At 37.5% G+C, this 21,852-nt stretch overlaps 1 protein-coding gene and 1 non-coding gene across 4 annotated transcripts in view; both read left to right on the top strand.

Moving 5' to 3' along the window:
• POLA1 (DNA polymerase alpha 1, catalytic subunit) overlaps positions 1 to 21,852 on the top strand; it is a 290,997-nt gene that overhangs the window by 24,982 nt on the left and 244,163 nt on the right. For all 3 annotated transcript variants that reach the window (XM_068962031.1, XM_068962032.1, XM_068962030.1), the window contains 10 exons: positions 656 to 810; positions 5,508 to 5,592; positions 7,589 to 7,650; positions 9,703 to 9,792; positions 13,407 to 13,523; positions 14,689 to 14,864; positions 16,987 to 17,116; positions 17,609 to 17,728; positions 18,771 to 18,870; positions 20,112 to 20,236. In XM_068962031.1, the coding sequence (XP_068818132.1) occupies positions 656 to 810; positions 5,508 to 5,592; positions 7,589 to 7,650; positions 9,703 to 9,792; positions 13,407 to 13,523; positions 14,689 to 14,864; positions 16,987 to 17,116; positions 17,609 to 17,728; positions 18,771 to 18,870; positions 20,112 to 20,236 (1,160 nt within the window). The remainder of the gene's footprint in view (positions 1 to 655; positions 811 to 5,507; positions 5,593 to 7,588; positions 7,651 to 9,702; positions 9,793 to 13,406; positions 13,524 to 14,688; positions 14,865 to 16,986; positions 17,117 to 17,608; positions 17,729 to 18,770; positions 18,871 to 20,111; positions 20,237 to 21,852) is intronic.
• Positions 19,453 to 19,582, top strand: LOC138072083 (small Cajal body-specific RNA 24). The gene has a single exon (XR_011144234.1). It is a non-coding gene; the product is annotated as a small Cajal body-specific RNA 24 (non-coding RNA).

Raw genomic sequence — 21,852 nt, 5'->3', positions numbered from 1 at the left:
GGCTCTTCATTTCAGTGTGACCACTTCCTTTTTTATGTTTGTTTCTTTAAGATTTTCCTTGAAGTATGTTTGAAATCACTCTTTTGTTTTGATGCTTCACATTTTAATGGGAGGGAAACCTAGTTAACCTAGACAGACATTCGGGCATGTCCTTCATTGTGTTGCTATCATTGTGGCCTTCCGACCTGGCTGACATGGCCCAGCTATTCAACATGGTGAACTGCTTACTTCTGAAGGAGCGAAATTTCACTGCCCAGTGTGGGTAGTGTGTGTATGGTCTCTTACCTGGTGTTTTTCAGTATTTGCATTTATGATACTCTGTTTTGTCTTCATAAATTTCTTAAAACTTTTTTTTGGATTCCTCTAAGCAGTGTTTTTGTTCTTATAAACCTCTTTGGAGTCTTGGATTTTTTTGAAAAGTCAGATGAAAGCTGTGGACTTTTTTCCCAGGAAAATGAACATATATGTACATACACACACGAAGATTTATATACAATCCAATAATGTGGTTTATTTTTAGTTAGATGTTATTATAAGACCTTGTTAGTAGAAGGTAGGATTGAAGACCATCTCAGTTAATTACAGATGTCTTAATTAAAATGGCTTTTCTTTTTCAGCAAATAGCTATTGATTTATTGTATCTATTCTCTTTCAGAGCTCTTGAATCAGCCAATCAGTTGGTGTAAAGTTGAGTCAATGGTCTTGAAACCAGACCTGGTGAACGTAATTAAGGATGTCGGTCCTCCTCCAGTTGTGGTCATGTCTTTGAGCATGAAGACAATGCAGAATGCAAAGACACATGAAAATGAGGTAAAGAAATAGGGCAGATTTTGTACCTAGGCTTAGGGTACGATGCTTCTTGAAATTGTACAGTTCCTCTGTAAGAGAAGGTTGTTTTTTGTGGAAGGGAAAGAATACTAATTCACTGCCAAACTCCATTTTGAAGAATGAATTGAATTTGATGTTGGAGCTTTTCTCCCCAAAAGACTTAAATTGCTGGACTGACTTTTTGTTTTTTAAATGTTTTTTATTTTGGAGAACTCCACATGGACATAGAATAATATAATCAACTCCTCTGTACCCATCACTCATATTCACCAGTTAGCAAGATTTTGTCACACTTGTTTATAACCCCCCTTCTTTTCTTTCCTCCTGACGTATTTTAAAGCTAATCTCAGACATTGACCATTTTACCCTTGTATACTTTGGTATGCATCCCTTAACATGCACACTTTCTTATAGAATACCATTTGTTGTTGTTGTTGTTGTTGTTCAATCTCTTAAGTCATGTCCAACTCTTTGCAACCCCATGGACTGCAGCACTCCAGGCTCCTCTGTCCTCTGCTATCTTCTGGAGTTTACTCAAACTCATGTCCATTGAGTCGGTGATGCCATCCAACCATCTCATCCCCTGTTGTCCCCTTCTCCTCCTGCTCTCAATCTTTCCCAACATCAGGGTCTTTTCTAGTGATTTGGCTCTTCATATCTGGTGGCCAAAGTATTGGAGCTTCAGAATCAGTCCTTCCATGAACATTCAGGGTTGATTTCCTTTAGGATTGACTGGTTTGATCTCCTTGTAGTCCAAGGGACTTTCAAGAGTCTTCTCCGACACTACAATTCAAAGGCATCAGTTCTTTGGCCCTCAGCCTTCTTTATTGTCCAGCTCTCACATCTGTATGTGACTATTGGAAAAGCCATACCTTTGACTGTGTGGACCTGTGTCAGCAAAGTGATGTTTCTGCTTTTTAAGTTACTTATTTTTATAAATTTTTTGTTACTTATTTTTGCTTCTGCTTTTATGAAATATCATTATAAACTCATGGACTTTGTATATACTTTTCAATCTGTTGCAATCAATAATTTTTTTATTTGCTGCTTAAATTGTCTCTTTTTGGTCAGTGGGAACTTCTTTATGTTTGCTTGTAAAATCCTTTTGGCATTGATAGGGATCTTTTTTAAAGCAGCATTTTGGCAGTGTTTTTTCCTTTTGTATGTGATTTGAACTTTTAATAATTGTTGATAGAGTAGATAGTTAATAGTTAAAGTGTTAGAGGAAAGTTTAATTAGTTTAAAAAGATCCTTCATCCAGAGTGAGGATTCTAAATACCATTTCCCAAGAAAGGAAATGGGGTTTTGTGAAGAAGTAGCTGATTCAGGGCAGTAATTGTCCAAGGTAAGCCTGAAACGTCTTGTTATACCAGAAGGCATGGACATTATTAAAATCTACTAAAGGCATGTCAGAAGGACTCAGGAAACAACTTGAATAGTTTCCTTTGTCAAAGATGGAGCAATTTGAGCATGTATAACTGCAACAGATTGAAACACATGACTTTATAATGATACTGTAAACACAGGACTACACTGTTCACTGTGAAGTAAACTAGGGAACCAACTCACTATTTTGAAAATTGGTAAATGAATCGAATCAAACATTTATCTTGACTTTTTTGAACATACATTGTACCTCAGGTAACCAAATGATCAGTGGAGGGAGGTTTACCTTCGTAGCTTTCCAGTTAGTAAATGATGAAGGAAGAATTGCATCTAGCTACTTTGCGATCCATAATGAGATAAATGATCTAGGTTTGATTTCCAGAGGCTGCTAATATCACTAGAACAGAGGTAATCAGACATGACGTGATAACTAGTGGTGGTAATGGTGGTTTAGTCCATGATGATCAGTAGCAACTCCAAAGAATTCTTGCCAAAAATTGAATCAGGTTTTGATTAATATAAATATAAATATGAATATACAGGCTGTACATAAACAGGAACATGTTAAATGATTCTTGGGATACAAGCAGCAGAATTTATAATGGGGGACACTATGGGATAAAGCAACCCAGTTTCTTCAACAAATAAATTGTAGAGAAGTAACAGAAGCAGAAGATATTAAGAAGAGGTGGCAAGAATACACAGAAGAACTGTACAGAAAAGAGCTTCACGACTCAGAAAATAATGATGGTGTGTTCACTCACCTAGAGCCAGACATCCTGGAATGTGAAGTCAAGTGGGCCTTAGAAAGCATCACTACGCACAAAGCTAGTGGAGGTGATGGAGTTCCAGTTGAGCTATTTCAAATCCTGAAAGATGATGCTGTGAAAGTGCTGCACTCAATATGCCAGCAAATTTGGAAAACTCAGCAGTGGCCACAGGACTGGAAAAGGTCAGTTTTCACTCCAATCCCAAAGAAAGGCAATGCCAAAGAATGCTCAAACTACCGCACAATTGCACTCATCTCACATGCTAGTAAAATGATGCTCAAAATTCTCCAAGCTAGGCTTCAGCTGTACATGAACCGTGAACTTCTAGATGTTCAAGCTGGTTTTAGAGAAGGCAGAGGAACCAGAGATCAAACTGCCAACATGTGCTGGATCATCAAAAAAGCAAGAGAGTTCCAGAAAAACATCTGTTTCTGCTTTATTGACTATACCAAAGCCTTTGACTGTGTGGATCACAATAAAATGTGGAAAATTCTGAAAGAGATGGGCATACAAGACCACCTGACCTGCCTCTTGAGAAACCTGTATGCAGGTCAGGAAGCAACAGTTAGAATTGGACATGGAACAACAGACTGGTTCCAAATTGTAAAAGGAGTACATCAAGGCTGTATATTGTCACCCTGCTTATTTAACTTATATGCAGAGTACATCATGAGAAACGCTGGGCTGGAGGAAGCACAAGCTGGAATCAAGATTGCCGGGAGAAATATCAGTAACCTCAGATATGCAGATGACACCACCCTTATGGCAGAAAGTGAAGAGGAACTAAAGAGCCTCTTGATGAAAGTGAAAGAGGAGAGTGAAAAAGTTGGCTTACAGCTCAACATTCAGAAAACGAAGATCATGGCATCCAGTCCCATCACTTCATGGCAAATAGATGGGTAAACAGTGAAAACAGTGTCAGACTTTATTGTTTTGGGCCCCCAAATCACTGCAGATGGTGACTGCAGCCATGAAATTAAAAGACGCTTACTCCTTGGAAGGAAGGGTATGACCAACCTAGACAGCATATTGAAAAGCAGAGACATTACGTTGCCAACAAAAGTCCGTCTAGTCAAGGCTATGGTTTTTCCAGTGGTCATGTATGGATGTGAGAGTTGGACTGTGAAGAAAGCTGAGCGCTGAAGAATTGATGCTTTTGAACTGTGGTGTTGGAGAAGACTCTTGAGAGTCCCTTGGACTGCAAGGAGATCCAACCAGTCCATTCTAAAGGAGATTAGTCCTGGGTGTTCACTGGAAGGACTGATGCTGAAGCTGAAACTCCAATACTTTGGCCACCTCATGTGAAGAGTGGACTCATTGGAAAAGACTCTGATGCTGGGAGGGATTGGGGGCAGGTGGAGAAGGGGACAACAGAGGATGAGATGGCTGGATGGCATCACCGACTCAATGGACATGAGTTTGAGTGAACTCCAGGAGTTGGTGATGGACAGGGAGGCCTGGCGTAGTATGATTCATGGGGTCTCAAAGAGTCAGACACGAGTGATCAACTGACCTGAACTGGACTGAATAGATGGGTAGGAGTTGTGCTGAGACAGTTTTATTACATGTCAACCAGTTGCAAAGTATGTTGATAAATACAGTTGAGAAAGTTGGGAAGACACAAGAATTTGAATCCTGCCAGGATATTTAATCAGAGCTTCCCTGATAGCTCAGTTGGTAAAGAATCCACCTGCAATGCAGGAGAGCCCACTTCAGTTGCTGGGTCAGGAAGATCCCCTGGAGAAGGGATAAGCTACCCACTCCAGTATTCTTGGGTTTCCCTGGTGGCTCAGCTGGTAAAGGATTCACCTGCAATGCGGGAGACCTGGGTTCGATCCCTGAGTTGGGAAGATCCTCTGGAGAAGGGAAGGGCTACCCACTCCAGTATTCTTGCCTGGAGAATTCCATGAACTACAGTCCCAAGGGGTCGTAAAGTGTTGAATGTGACTGAGCGACTTCATTTTCACTTTCAAGGAATCACTGTTTATTGACTTAGCTGGCATGATTGTATTGCATATGAAAAAACTTTTTTAAAGGCAGTCAACTGGGTGCGATTTTAACCCTCCAGGGGTCTTTTGGCCATGTCTTGGACAGTTTTGATTGTCACAACATGGAGACTGGGGAGTGGGGAGTGATGCTGTTGGCAGCCAGGGGAGCTAAATTTCCCACAATGCACTGAGCGGCCCCAACAACAAAGAATTATTTGGCCTAAAATGTCCACAGTGCTGAGGTTGAGAAACATTATTCATATATGAGAAACTGCTGAATTATTTCTGGATAAAGTGATAGGTAAGGATTTTGCTTCAAAATAATGTGGGGTAGGGCTATTTATGAGTTGATAATTTAAGCTGGACGATTAGTATATGAGAGTTGATTTTATTATTTAATTTTTTATTTAAATACTTTCATAATAAAAGTTAAAATATTAAGGATTAAAATCTATATCTTTTTTTGTTCTTGGTGGTTTTGGTGAGAATGCAGACCACATAGTAGGCGTCTGATAAGTAATTTTCTTTTCTGCAGATTATTGCTGTGTCAGCGTTGGTCCATCACAGCTTTGCATTAGATAAAGCACCCCCACAGCCTCCCTTTCAGTCACACTTCTGCGGTATGTATTTTTTAAGCTGGTTTACTAATGGCTTAATTTTTGTTTTTCTTGTTTTTTCTCCAGCTGTTGGTCAGTAACTTCAAAAAAATATTTTCAAGGGTAACTAGTTCATACTGCTAAGCAGATCTTTTTTTACATTGAAGTATAGTTGATTTACAGTACTGTGTTAATTTCAAGTGTATAAGCAGATTCACTTTTACGTATATATATCTTTTCAGATTATTTTCTATTATAGGTTATTATAAGATATTTGACATAACTTTCTGTGTTACGCAGTAAATCTTTGTTGCTGATCTGTTTTATGCATGGTAGTTTATTAATCCCATACTCTAAATTTATCATACTCTTATGTATTTGTCTATTTTCTTAAGATTTACTCTTTTATAAACTTAGAAAATTGAGGTATAACTGACATGTAGAATTAGTTTCAGATGTACAACATAATGATGCCATATTTGTACATGTAGCAAAATGATCACTACAATAAGTCTCATTATTGTCCATCACTGTAGTTAGAATTTTTTTCCCTTGGTGATGAGAACTTCTGCGATTTTCTCTTTTAGCAACTTTCAAATATATTGTACAAGATTATTAACTGTAGTCACCATGCTGTACATTACATACCCAGGGCTTATTTAGTTTATCACTAATTGTACCCTTCACCTGTTTCATGCAACCCCCTCGCACTCTACCACTGTCTGTTTTCTGCATCTATGAGCTCATTTTTATCATTTTCTTTCGTTTTTTGAATCCACATTTAAGTGAGATCTCATATTTGTTTATTTTTCTCTGTCTTAATTTCTGTTAGCATAATGCTCTCTAGATCCATCTGTGTTCTTGCAAATGACAAGTTACTGTTTTCATTATTTTCAGATAAATACTCAGAAGTGGAATTGCTGGATTATATGGTTGTTCTGTTTTTACGTTTTTGAGGAAACTCCATACTGTTTTCCATAGTGACTGCATCAGTTTAGATTCCCACCAGCTGTGCACAAGGATTTCCTTTTCTCTCCATCCTCTCCAACACTTGTTATCTCCTGTCTTTTTGATAATAACATTTCTAACAGATGTGGGGTAACATCTCATTGTGGTTTTGGATTTCTCTGATGATTTGTAGTGTTGAGTATCCTTTCCTGTACCTGGTGTCCATCTATATAATGGCTATTCAGCTCTTCTGCCCATTTTTTCATTATATTTTTGTTGTTATATGCAGTTTAAAAATATACATATATTGGATATTAATGCCTTATCAGATATATGATTTGCAAATATTTTCTCCCATTCAGTGGGTTGCCTTTGCATTTTGTTGATGGTTTCTTTTGATGTGTAGAACTTTGTACCTTGGTGTAGTCCTACTTGTTTATTTTTGCTTTTGGTGCCTTTGGTTTTGGTGTCAAATCCAAAAAGTCATTGCCAAGACTGATGTCAAGGAGCTTACTGCCTATGTTTTTTTCTAGGAGTTATATGGTTTCTGGTCTTGTATTCAGGTTTTTAATCCATTTTGAGTTAGTTTTTTGTGTATGGTATAAGGTAGTGGTTCAGTTCTTAATTGTTTTGTGTATGGCTGTCCAGTTTTCCCAATGTACTTAGAAGAGATTGTCCTTTCTCTATTGTATAGTCTTGGCTCCTTAGTAATAAATTAATTGACTATGTTATGCACTATGTTAAGTTTATTTCTGGGCTCTCTATTTTGTTCCATTGTTCTATATGTCTGTTTTTATGCCTGTACCATACTGTTTTCATTACTGTAGCGTTGTAATATAGTTTGAAATCAAGGTATGTGGTGCCTCCTGCTTTGTTCTTTCTCAAGTTTGCTTTGGCTATTCAAGGTCTAATGTGGTTCCATATGAGTTTTAGGATAGTTTGTTTTGGTGATTCTTTAGACATTAAGGAGAATTTATATTAAGACGGTTTCCATTCAGAGACATTCAGTGTATGTGTACTTGAAATTGGATGAAGACAGGTGTTAGAATCTTTATTTTTTTCCTTTTTACAGTTGTGTCTAAACCAAAGGACTGCATTTTTCCATATGATTTCAAAGAAAGCATTAAAGAAAAGGTAAAGAACTCATTATTTATTCCTTTTAAACATGAAATATCTATTTGTTTAAAAAGAGAAGAGGAGAATGCTGTGGATTAGTAGAAATAAGCTGTTTTCTGTGTTAATTTGTTAGACCTATTCTTGTTAGATTGGACTATGGCATTAACCCATTAAAAATGTATTAGAAGTTTAAAACTGAAAACGTTTAACAATGTTTAAATGTTTCACCTCCTGGAAATAATAGGATTTGACACCTTATTAATAGATGAGGGTCTCAAACCCTCCTTCAGATAGCTTAATTGGAAGCTTTTCCAAAATTGCATGATGACTTGATTACTGTTTTGGGTAAGTATTGGCTAAAGCCTGCCCTACCCTCTCACCCTCACCTCACTAGCTGGAAGGAAGTCAAGAGAAGTTGAGGATGCTGTGGATATTAAAGGTGACATTTATTGGGAAGGTTGTTGTGGGATGGCTATATTTGATTAGTGATCTCTAAGCTTCCAGTATACTCCATGAAGAAGTTTTCATGGATCCTTAAAATGGTGGTGGAGGGGGGGAGTAGTATAATACGAGGTTTTCATAAAAGTTCAGTTCAGTTGCTCTGTCGTGTCTGGACTGTAGCACGCCAGACCTCCCTGCCCATCATCAACTCCTGGAGTTTACTCAAATTCATGTCTATTGAGTCGGTGATGCCAGCCAACCATCTCATCCTCTGTTGACCCCTTCTCCTCCTGCCCTCAATCTTTCCCAGCATCAGGGTCTTTTCACATCAGTCAGTTCTTCCAACCAGGTAGCCCAAGTATTGGAGTTTCAGTTTCAGCATCAGTCCTTCCAATGAATATTCGGACATGATTTCCTTTAGGATGGACTGGTTGGATCTCCTTGCTGTCCAAGGGACTTTGAAGAATCTCCTCCAACACCACAGTTCAAAAGCATCAATTCTTTGGTGCTCAGCTTTCTTTATAGTCCAACTCTCATATCTATACATGACTACTAGGAAAACCATAGCTTTGACTAGATGGACCTTTGTTGGCAAAGTAATGTCTCTGCTTTTTAATATGCTGTCTAGGTTGGTCATAACTTTTCTTCGAAGGAGTAAGTGTCTTTTAATTTCATGGCTGCAGTCATCATCTGCAGTGATATTGGAGCCCAAAAAAATAAAGTCTGACAGACTTCATAAAAGTAAATGTATTCAATATAAAGAATTTCATTTTTGGAGAGTATGTTTTTTCCTTTATGAAATGCCTGTGTTGGTAAATCTGTAGGTTATTTTTGTTTTTTTAATGTCTTCACTTGACAAAATTAATAGCAACCTTACTGGGTTCCACTTTAAAGTTTGAGAAGTCTAGTAGTCTGGGGGTACTATTGGATCAGGCTGTTATTTGTAAAGTGCCCTGAATTAGTAAGTAAAATGATCTAGGAAAATTCCATTAGAGTCAAACTGACATTTTTTTAGCTGAGCTAGTTGTAGAAAACATGGTCATCAACTTAAGTCTTAATAAAGTGCATCTTTTGAATACCTGATTTCTGTTGAATTGTGGAAGCCTTTTGTGTGTAGCTAGGTTTTATTTATGCTTAAGACGGTTGTAGTTCTTACATGTATGTTTGTTTTTAGTCTAGTTTCTTATTTCTGGGTTTTTATACTGCTATTTGGGATTAATTTCTACAGTCCTTGGGATCTCTTTATGTGGTAAATACATAAACAGCAAAGTCTACCAGGAATTATATAGGAAATTAAATAATGTTTTTGATAGGTTCTCTGATTCTTATGCTATAAAATGTGTCCAGATGCACAAGCATGTCCCTGTGGAGGGACATTTCTGCACTTGATAGTGCTCAGTACTTAAAATCTTGCTTCATTCACATGCTTATTAGCAGAATGAGCTCCTCAGAGATTTTTGTGCAAGTATTACTGTGAAATCTAGAATCAGGAATTACATTGCCGCATTTTGTTTTGAAATGGATGGTTTTTTCTTTTAAACCCTAAGCAATCTTACCATGCTTAAGCAGGAAGCCAGGGAATAGTACTTGAGAGTAAAGATAAGTGACTGGTATGTTTTTCTCTAACAGAATGTGAAGGTTGAGGTTGCTGCCACGGAAAGAACACTACTAGGTTGTTTCCTTGCAAAAGTTCACAAAATTGATCCTGATATCATTGTGGTAAGTAGATCTTTGATCATGTCTTGGTGAAGCTCTTGATTCTTTAGTTCTTTTCAGTGTGCCTTGATTGGAACTTTCTGAGCAACAGAGAATCTTTTCAGAGTGAAGTGACCTTGTGAACTGGTAGGAATTCGTCTACTTTGTGCTAACAGAAAGGAGAAAAACCCCAGCCCACTACAGGGTAGTTTTTTTTTTTTTTTTCCCTCTAATAGAAAAGCAACTCATGAATTACTCTTGAAGTTTAGGATACTCCTGTTACTTACAGTTAGAGCACTGCCTGGAAGAAAAGTAAACTCATGTCAACTGTTAATAGCTTCAAAATTTTGGCATAGAGGCCCAGCTGTATAGTGGTCACAGGAGTGAATTTCTTTGGTTTGGTGCATATCCCCCAAATTGAAGTATTTTAATTTTATGAGCCCAGTGGGTGTCTGTGACATATTCTTTTGAGAGATCATGGCTAGGAGTCTTTTTTTATCTTGATGACTGAATATGCTCCTACTAACTAATAAGAGGTCATAAAATAATTCATTGAGTTCTTTGCCCCAGTTCCAAAGAGCCCTAAAACAACATTGTGCTTTGTTTCCTCTAAACATAGGTTTTAGGACTTAGGTTGTAGATGCCTTAATAGGAGTTCTGCCTTTTGTCTTGGGTTAATAGAGCAGTCAAATTATACCGTGCTTTTGGGATTTTTGGAGGGAAGCAGTATAAATGCCTGTATTTTAAGTGTAATAGCAGTAATTTAGTTACATGGAAGCCTTGTGAGAAATGTTTGCCATACGTTTCTGTGTTCATTTTTGTTCTTGAACCCCTTTCTGGATGAGGTACTGAGAGCCTATAGGTTGTTACCAGTGTCTCTGTACCTGCTTCCCTAACAATCTTTCAAGACCCATCTTGAAAGCGCTAGGAAGATTCTGTCCATGGTGCCCTTGTGCGGTCCTCTGGCTCAGCACCAGGCCTACATCCAACCTACTAGCATTCTCCCTCTTGGGCCCCAAGGAGACATCATGGTATCTAGGGGTAGCTGGCCTGCCTTAGGGTGTTAGAGCCGAGACTGTGAGAAATCCGAACCAGAATGAAAGAATCCTAACATGAGTTTGAGTCCCTAATCCCAGGCATGAGAATTTGGAAATGAGACTTGCTCATGTCCTTTGGGTCTCTGAGTTTAGTAGACAAACTTACCATCAATATAGTGGTATGTATCTTTAATTAAAATTAATAACAAGTAAATCTGTTTATTAGTTGATTTTAAACTTCATATAGTTGATTTTGCTAGTTTAGTTCAATCACTCAGTCATGTCCGACTCTTTGTGACCCCATGAACCGCAGCACGCCAGGCCTCCCTGTCCATCACCAACTCCCGGAGTTTACCCAGACTCATGTCCATTGAGTTGGTAATGCCATCTAACCATCTCATCCTCTGTCGTCCCCTTCTCCTCCTGCCTTAAATCTTTCCCAACATCAGGGTCTTTTCAAATGAGTCAGCTCTTCGCATCAGGTGGCCAAAATATTAGAGTTTCAGCGTCAACATCAGTCCTTCCAATGAACACCCAGGACTGATTTCCTTTGGGATCGATTGGTTGGATCTTCTTGCAGTCCAAGGGACTCTCAAGAGTCTTCTCCAACACCACAGTTCAAAAGCATCAGCGCTCAGCTTCTTTATAGTCCAACTCTCACATCCATACTGTTGACAGTAATGTCTCTGCTTTTTAATATGCTGTCTAGCTTAGTCATAACTTTCCTTCCAAGGAGTAAGCGTCTTTTAATTTCATGGCTGCAGTCACCATCTGCAGTGATTTTGGAGCCCCCAAAAATAAAGTCTGACACTGTTTCCACTGTTTACCCATCTGTTTGCCATGAAGTGATGGGACTGGATGCCATGATCTTCGTTTTCTGAATGTTGAGTTTTAAGCCATCTTTTTCACTCTCCTCTTTCAGTTTCATGAAAAGGCTCTTTAGTTCTAATTCACTTTCTGCCATAAGGGTGGTGTCATCTGCATATCTGAGGTTATTGATATTTCTCCTGGCAATCTTGATTCCAGCTTGTGCTTCTTCCAGCCCAGCGTTTCTCATGATGTACTCTGCATATAAGTTAAATAAGCAAGGTGACAATATACAGCCTTGATGTACTCTTTTTCCTGTTTGGAACCAGTCTGTTGTTTCATGTCCAATTCTAACTGTTGCTTCCTGACCTGCATATAGGTTTCTCAAGAGGCAGGTCAGGTGATCTGGTATTCCCATCTCTTTCAAAATTTTCCAGTTTCTTGTGATCCACACAGTCAAAGGCTTTGGTATAGTCAATAAAGCAGAAATAGATGTTTCTCTGGAACTCTCTTGCTTTTTCAATGATCCAGCACATGTTGGCAGTTTGATCTCTGGTTCCTCTGCCTTTTCTAAAACCAGCTTGAACATCTGGAAGTTCATGGTTCACGTACTGCAGAAGCCTAGCTTGGAGAATTTTAAGCATTACTTTACTAGTGTGTGAGATGAGTGCAATTGTGCTGTAAGTTGAGCATTCTTTGGCATTGCCTTTTTTTGGGATTGGAATGAAAACTGACCTTTTCCAGTCCTGTGGCCACTGCTGAGTTTTCCAAATTTGCTGGCATATTGGGTGCAGCACCTTCAGAGCATCATCTTTTAGGATTTGAAATAGCTCAGCTGGAATTCCATCACATCCAGTAGCTTTGTTAGTAGTGATACTTCCTAAGGCCCACTTGACGTCACACTCCAGGATGTCTGGGTGTAGGTGAGTGATCACATCATCATGATTATCTGGGTCTTGAAGCTCTTTCTTTGTACAGTTCTTTGTGTATTCTTGCCACCTCTTCTTAATATCTTCTGCTTCTGTTAGGTCCATACCATTTCTGTCCTTTATTATGCCCATCTTTGCATGAAATGTTCCCTTGGTATCTCTAATTTTCTCGAAGAGATCTCTTGTCTTTCCCATTCTAGAATAAGCATAATTCACATGATGGAAATTATTAGTACTGACTTGGAAAATATGGTTATCTTTTTGAGTTTTTTTTTTTTTAATTCAGGATAGTTTTGTTTCAGTGTTTTCAACAAGTTTCTTATTTGAACTATGGTGTGATATCTGTTTATTTTGTTGCATGTTGATTAAAAGTCAAAATCAGTTGTGTTTGAACTCAGTTCTTTAAGAAGAAACTGGATGTACTTCCCGAGTTTTCTAAGAAGTCTATGTAAACTGTCACACAACACAGCTGGGTTCTTGGTTGTTAAGGAAGTAAAATGAAATTATTTGAATACAGCTTCTACTGATGACCTGAAAAGTATGGGACATTAAAATTTGCATTTTCCTGAGAGACTGTGAGGTGTAAGTTGCAAATTAAAAGACATCATATGAACCTGGCATCAATTAGAATAAAATAAAGTTTATTCCAGCAATCTGCTTAGCAGCCTTGTTAATGTCAAGGCTAATGAATGCTGCTGATGAATAAATTCCTGAAGAAGAAAGGACCCCAGTCGGAGGTAAGCTCATGATGCCTTCAATTAGAGACCAGAAAAAGAAAGGGCAGAGAAATTCTATGCATTATGATGATAAATCCTTTAATTTGTGTTTCTTTTAATGTTATTGGCTGCATTCTTTTTCTGACTAGGGTCATAATATTTATGGTTTTGAACTGGAAGTGCTACTGCAGAGAATTAATGTGTGCAAAGTTCCTTTCTGGTCCAAGATAGGTCGGCTGAAGCGATCCAACATGCCGAAGCTTGGGGTAATCATAATTTTCAAATCTTTCTTCTCTGTTTGGCTTCTGTATATTGAGTAGCTACCAGGTTGCACCTTGTGCTTTTTTGATTTGGAATCAGTTGCCTTATGATAGGACATTTTAACTTTGGCACTAAACACCTTTTCCTTTGAATTCAGCATTTTATTAGTAACCACTGGTAATTTTAAAATTTAACTTTTAGAATCTAGAGATAGCACGTGCTTATTAGCTCCACTTAGGCATCCCTAAGAAACAGCTGTGGGGTTCAGGAAGGAGATGGGAAGGAAGAATGGGCGGGATCAGACACTGAGTGGGCTGCATATTTGTCCTCTCTCTGAGCAATTGCAGGTTTAGGGGTACATTCTCACAGAGGGGACAGAGCTTGTTCAAGATCCTAGAGCTAGTAAAGGCAAGAACTATAATTTTGAACCCAGGCCCCATCTGACTTTTGGAAGGCTTGTCCCTTTTCATTCTGCCTGCTTGCTTGATAAAGGGGGCTTGTGGTGGATTTTGGATGAAGCACCTTCATTTCCTAAACTCTGACACTGCTCTTTGCTTAAAGTCTTTACTTAAATCTTACCAGTGAACCAGAATGCTGCTTCATCAGAGAACTTAGGAATCTGTACCTTTTGTAACATTCTCCAGAGAATTCTGCTGCTGCAGATTGGAGTTGGGAGCCAGTGCTCTTGCTTCTTTTCCTGTTCATCTCTTTAAGACAATAGAGTCATTAATAACACATCATCCAGATGCTGGCATTGCTTACTCCTTACCCGCTTCAGGGTTGTTTATATGGCATTTTCTCAGTGTGGTCTACCCTGACCACCCTCTTTAAGATGTAGTTCCTGCAAATTCCTTGTTCCTGTCACCATGTTCTATTATCCATATACTTATTACCTCCCAAAATTATATAATTTTTTTAGTTGTATATTTCAAATGAGATCAGGTATCTTTTCTACTTTGCTAACCGCTGTATCCCTTATATTCTGAGTGTCCAGAACAGTGTCAGATACACAGTCAATGTTCAAAAATATATGAGTGATGGCTGAATGAATGCATGAATGGAAGAATGAAAGTTTCATCAGTGTAGTTTTGGGGCTAGCCTCAAATCAAGTTAGAACGAAATGTCAGTGTCTGCTCTTCCATGGGATTTGCTTTTTGTCCTCACCTGTAGGGCAGGAGTGGATTTGGTGAAAAAAATGCTACCTGTGGCCGAATGATCTGTGATGTGGAAATTTCAGCAAAGGAACTGATTCGGTGTAAAAGCTACCATTTATCTGAACTTGTTCAACAGATTTTGAAAACTGAAAGGATTGTAATCCCAATTGAAAATATACGAAACATGTACAGGTATGATCCTGGATGCTTCAGAATTTCTCTGTCTTGAAATCAACTGAAATGCCAGAATCATCCTTAGGCTGGAGGAACAGGACCATGTGGTGCTGTGGAGGGGAAAATTGTCTGTCTTCATGTCAGCATCACATCTCCATTCCTTTAGTGATGTGAATTATTTTGCTTTTTGAATTATTCTAATTTTATCATAATATCTCCCTCATTTAACACCATCTTGATGTTTCCTGAGAGCAGTTTGGAAATTGATGTGATATTTAGGTTTCCACCCTTAATTCATTAATTCAGAAATTAATGCAAATATTTTGGAAATATAAAATCTGAAAAGTCATTCAATTATCTGGAGATATTGCTGCTTATTTCTTTTTTCCAGCCTTGTTGAGGTCAAATTGACAAATAAAAATTGTATTTTATTTAAGGTATACAGCTTGATGTTTGATACACATTGTGAAAAAATCATGACAGTTAAGCTAATTAACACACTCATCACCTCACACAAGCACTAATTTTTTCTTTTCTTTTTTGTGATGAGGACACTTAAGATTTCTTCCTCTTAGGAAGTTTCATGTGTATAATACATTATTCACTGTCATCACTTTGCTATACATTAGATTTCTGGAACTTAATTCATTTTGCATAATGTAAACTTTTGCTTGATTATTTCTTACATAAGGTTTCTCCTACCCCTATGGCCATTTTGCATTCTTTTCTGCCTGTTCCTCCCGAGTTCTCAAACTGCTTTTCTTTCTGACTGTGCTCCCTGCCTGGGTGATCTCATCGAGTTGCAGGAATTTCAATACCACATGGGTGCTGATGCCTCCTCTGAGTATATCTTCACTTTGGACGTGTCCCCTGAATTCAAACTCATGTCTCTACCTCCCTGTTCTGCTTAATGTCTAATATGAGCCTCCAACTCAGCCTTTTCCACAACTGAGCTCCTGACTTTCTCTTCCTTGTTTCTCTTACTTTTCCAGTATCACTGGAAACCTCCAGAGTCATCCTCAGCCTGGAACCTCTGAGGCATCTCTGATTCCTTTCTCTGACATCTTATGTTCCATGCATCAGGAAATCCTGTCAGCTCCATCTTCAAAATATGTCTCTATGCCACTTCTTTTCTCTTCACTTGGACCCACCCTGGTCCAAGCCACCATCCTCTTTCTCCTGGGTCACTGGGTCTTATATTAGCCTCCTTACTTGTCTCTTTGCTTTTGCCCTTGACTCTTTGTGGTCTGTTCTCAACCCAGAAACGAGAGTTTCTGTGCTGAAGTAAAGTTGGATATGGCGCTGTACTTAAAGTCTCCTAGTGACTTTCTGTTTCATTCAGAGTAAAAACCAAAGCACTTATTTTGACTTAAAAGGTCTTATACAGTGGGTCTCTCTGCCATTAATTCTGTCCTTCTCTTCTCTTATTCTCCATCATTCTCTGTGTTGCAGCCATTGGTTTTGTTCTTGATATTGCAACTGCGAGATTTATGCTCAGACTAGGACATACTTTTTTTTTAATTAAAAATTTTTTTTGAATGTGCTGTTCTGTCTGCCTGGAATGTTCTTCCCTCAGATTTACCCATCTGAAAGAATTACCCTCTCACCTCTTGTGGGTCTTTATTCTCAGTGGACTCTTCCTTGGTTCCCTAACTAAAATTTGTCTCTGCTCTTGATCCTTAATATTCCCTTCTTAACTTTTCTTCTTAACACTTAGCCTTATTTAACATACCACATATTAAAAATTAAAGTTGTATTCTACCTCCCCCATAAGGATAGGAATTTTTGTCTCTTTTGTTCACCGCCAGAATTTAGAACAATGTCTGGCATAGAGTGGGTATGTAATACATATTTAGTGGATGAAATGAATGAAAGGATTTAGGGTGTTTTCAGATTGTAGTTAACATATAACTTTATCTTAGTGTGATTTTTTTTGTTTGTTTTAGAGAAAGGCATTGGGATCAATGGTATTAATGAATTCCTAATTTCATACTGACCTTATTTTAAATTGTTTCCAATGTGAGGTGCCATTGCTCTGAAGTTACATAACCAAAAATTTTTAATAATGCTTTATGAAATTCTAATTTTAATCATTGTTTCTTTTAATTACTTGATTCTGTTTCATTCTTTTTCTGTACAGTGACTCTTCTCATCTGTTGTACCTGTTGGAGCACACCTGGAAAGATGCCAGGTTCATTTTGCAGATCATGTGTGAGCTAAATGTTCTTCCATTAGCATTGCAGATCACTAACATCGCTGGGAACATTATGGTAAATTTAACTTAGAAAGGGGAAAAAGCATTTCCTGTTGGATCCAGTGTTTTCTTGGGGTAGTTGTTATATGATAATGAGTCTAAATGCATGCTTATAAAATGAGTAACTTGTATTTTGAAAGCTGGGCTTCTTTTGTAAAATGAAGAACTGCTTGGGAGAGGGGGAGGAAAGCCAGGTGCAGTATGTTGAAATTTGGGGGAACATAAGGATTGTCTCTGACATCTGGATGTGTCTGATTTGTGGAATGGTCCATTTGAGAGTAAAGAAATAGCCGAGTTGTGGGTATTTTAAGCTCTCTTTGTCTCCTTTTAACTGTAATGCTTAAAGAAGCTGCTGGAAATAATTAATACCCCCCCTTTTTTTTAAACCAGCCCTTGATATGATGAGTGAATTTGAAGGAGGTGCTATGATTAAATTTATCAATTTGATTTGCTTTTGTTTATTGTGGTTTTGAGCTCAAGTTTTTTTTTTTTTAATTTTATTTAATAGTCTAGGACGCTGATGGGTGGACGATCTGAGCGTAATGAGTTCTTATTACTTCATGCATTTTATGAAAACAACTATATTGTGCCTGACAAGCAGACTTTCAGAAAGCCTCAGCAGAAACTGGTGGGTCCAAAGTTATGTAGTGTTTTGCTTTTTTATATCCCCCCTTTTTATTAACAAGATTGTTTCTTTGGGCTGTGATAACATCTACTTCCCAGATAAGTAGAAACTATCCTGTTTGCTCCTTTGTTTTGGTATGGTCATTTCTTTCTCTGCTTTTCTCTATACAGATAAAAATTATTTGTGAAATATGAAATTCTTTGAGGGAGGCATTAGGCCTCTGATGCGTGACCATAGATGGAAATTGTTTTGCTGGGTTAGCACTACCAGTTGAACCTTTTATTTCCTTGAACCCCTAAGCCTTACTTTTCATGTTGTGTGGTTGCATTTTTATATTCTAGTAGGATTAAGGTCACCACAGTCAGGTTTCTGAAGTAGTCTCCATCACACCAGAAATGAAACTTAGCTTAGCTACTGTTTTATCAGCACGGATAGTAATCAATTTAGAATGGGAGTTTAATGTTAAAATGACTCAGATTCTTTTGTTGTGCTTGTTTTACATACATTATTAAAATTAGTGAAGTATTAACTTAGAGGAGTTTGACTTCTGCTGAGTGTTAAATGTTTGCTAATTAAACTACTTGGAAAAGAATTTTCAGCATATGGACATACTTATTTTAAGGTATCCATATTAATAATAAGAATAATGGTAATATCTAAATAAAATAGTTTGTATTTTTATATCATGAATGTTAGAGTAATGAATATAAGAGAATTCTTAGAATCTCAAATTTTACATGGCACCAATAGTTGAATTGTTAGTGTCCATTGATTTAAAAATGTGAAGTTCTATTCAGAAATATTTTAAAGTGGAATTTGCATATTTATCACCTCAGATACAGTGTTTGTTTTGGTAAGTACCATGCTTGGCATTCATTTGGATTCATGAACATGTTACAGTAACTGTCTTTCCCTAGAGGACTATTAACTGAAAGTAAAGTATCTGTTAGAAGTGTGTACTGCAGTTGGAAAGGGGGAAATCATAAACCTTCTAAATTGATTCATGAGTTGCTGGCTGGTGAAGTTATCTTCCATTTGATATTAGGGAGATGAAGATGAAGACATTGATGGAGACACCAATAAATACAAAAAAGGACGTAAGAAAGCAGCTTATTCTGGAGGCTTGGTCTTAGACCCCAAAGTTGGTAAGGCTGGGCAGCGGATGGCTTTGTCCCTGATGTGAAGGGACTTCTTAATGCAGTCAGCTTGAGAAACTAAAAGACCTGACTTGTGTTTTGTATATTAGCGAATAGGTTTCATAATGACTTTCTTTATTTTCTTACGTTCATGTGAAAATCTTGTTTGCCAGTCTTTTAACATGGGATTAATGTGAATCTTTTTTTTTTTTTTTGCTGTATTCCAAGAAAGTTTAATTTATGGACATTGAAATTTAAATTTTGTGTCATTTTCACATATCATTGAGATAGTCTTTGTACATTTTTTTCCCGACCATTTAAAGATGTAAAAACTCTTCTTACCTCATGAGTGGTACAAAAAGAGATAGGCTGAATTTGATCTTTGCCAACCTCTGGTCCAATATATAGCTATTTGTCAGGACTTCCCTGGTGGTCCAGTGGTTGAGAATCTGCCCTCCAAGCCAGGGAACACGGTTTCCATCCCTGGTCCGGCAATAAGAAAAAAACCACACTGGGATTTAAGGAATAATAGTACCAGACACACAGTAAGCTATCAGTATATGCTTGCTGTTGTTGTTATTGTCTTAACTGTGGACATTTACTTCTATTCAGTTTCTTCTGAAGGTGAAGATAACTCTTTGTAAATGTCCTAGAGAAATACAGTAGCTTTCTGTTCACCCTTGGTTAGTAAAAAGGGTGGATCGTTCCACTACTGACATTTATGTATGCATCTTGTCTGATCTTGGCAGTTTGTATACAGGTAAATAGGCTGCCTGTTTTATTCTTTGAAGGTGTGATTATAAAAAAAAATGTATAACCACTTGCTGGTAGAGATCACTAAATATTTGAAGAGTAGGGGGGAAGGATAGGTGGAAAGGAATGCATTCTTGAAGGAGAATTTAGCAGCATTTTGTTTTTTTTGGAAATGTACATGGCACCTGTGTAAAGTAATTGATAGGATCTAGTAAATGAAAAAAAAAAAGTAATTGATATGAGGGGCAGTGTTTGCCCATAATAATAGAGTACTTTTGGGGGACTGCTGAGGTTTCCATGCCAGACAGAATCTCTTCTTTCTTTGTCTTTGGTTACCTGATTTTTCACTCTGATATATATTTACAGGGTGATAGTCAACTCCTTTTTTCCCTTTGTCTGCCTCACAGCTCTAGATTGTATATGGAGTCATAATATAGTACTTCTAATACAGTGTTATGCTAAAGACTTTTTGTAACATGGGCCTTTTTTCCTTGCAGGTTTTTATGATAAGTTCATTTTGCTTCTGGACTTCAACAGTTTGTATCCTTCCATCATTCAGGAATTCAACATTTGTTTTACAACAGTGCAAAGAGTTGCTTCAGAGGCACAGAAAGTTGTAGAGGTTTGTATTCAACTGGGAACTCTTGAAATTGAGATTAAAAATAGTGCTTAAAGGGGGAAGATAAGCAAAGGGCTTGGTGTTCTAGTTTTTCCTTCTGAAAGGTAATGGCATTCTAGCTTTTCCTTCTAAAAGGTAACATATCCTTTCTTTTTGGTCAGAAGGTGGGGGGAGTGTTGGGTAGGAGGAGATTCAGACTGGTTCTGTGTCTTTTATCTAATAGCTTTATTGAGGTGTAATTCACAGACTCTGTAATTTACCTATTAAAGTGTGCAATTTAATGGCTTTTAGTTTATTCCCAGAGTTTGCTAACTGCACTATAATCACTTTTAGAACATTTTCATTTTTCCCCAAAGATACTCTCTTCCTTTTAGCCCTTACCTCCCTCAATCCCTTCTAGATTTAGGCAACCACTAGTCTTTCCACCTCTATAGATTTGTGTATTTTTGTATATTTCCTGTAAATAGAATCATATGTGACCTTTTGTGTCTGGTTTATTTCACTTAGCATACTGTTCTTGAGATTCATTTGTGTTGTAGTATGTATTAGTCCTTCATTCCTTTTTATTGCTGAGTATTCCATTGTAGCAGTACATGTCACATTTTGTTTGTTTTAGAATCTCTTGTCAATTTATGCAAAAATATCTGCTGGGATTTTGATGGGGATTGTATTGAACCTGTAGATCCCTTTGGGGAATATTGCTATCTTAATAATGTTAAGTTTTCCAATCCATGAAAATCGAATCTTTCCATTTATTTAGGTCCTTAATGTCTTTCAAAGGTGTTTTCTAGTTTTAAGTGTACAAGTCTTTCACTTTTATTAAATTTATTCCTAAATATTTCATTATTTTTGGTGCAGTTGTAAATGGAGTGTTTTCTTAATATCAATTGTGGTTTGTCCATTGCTAGTGTAGAGAAATAGAACTGAATTTTGTATATTGATCTTGCATCCTGCACCTTTGCTGAGCTCATTTATTAGTTGTTGTAATAATAGTTTGTGGATTCCTTAGGATTTTCTATAGACAGTATCATCTTGTCTGTGAATAGAGAAAGTTTGATTTCTTCCTTTTCAGTCTGGATGCCTTATATTTCCTTTTCTTGCTTAACTGCCCTGGCTAGAATGTCCAGTACAGATGAATAGAAGTGGCAAGAGCAGACACCCTTTTCTTGTTCCTGATATTAGGGGAAAGCATCTAGTCTTTCACTATTAAATATGATGTTACTTGAGAGTTTCCCACAGCTGGCCTTTATCAGTATGAGGAAGTTCCATTCTAGCACTAGTTTGTTGAGTGTTTTTTTTTAAATCATGAAATAGTGTTGGGTTTTCTTAACTACCTTTTCTGCATCTATTAAGATGATCAGTATATGGTTTTTGTTCTTTATTCTTTTAATATAGTATGCTGTATTGATTGTTGAACCAACTGTTGTTCCTGAGATAAATCCCACTTGGTGTATAATGCTTTTTGTATGTGGCTAGATTCGATGTGCTAGTATTTGTTTAGTTTTTTTCTGTATTCATAAAGGCTGTTGGTGTATAGTTGTATATATCTTTGTCTGGTTTTGGTATTAGTGTAATGTTGGCCTCATAGAATGAGTTGGGAAGAGTTCCCTTCTCTTCGG

Source organism: Capricornis sumatraensis, chromosome X (genome assembly GCF_032405125.1).
Source record: "Capricornis sumatraensis isolate serow.1 chromosome X, serow.2, whole genome shotgun sequence".
Lineage (NCBI taxonomy): Eukaryota > Metazoa > Chordata > Mammalia > Artiodactyla > Bovidae > Capricornis > Capricornis sumatraensis.
The sequence above is the reverse complement of the archived record's forward strand: the minus strand, read 5'-3'. Positions and strand labels throughout refer to the sequence as shown.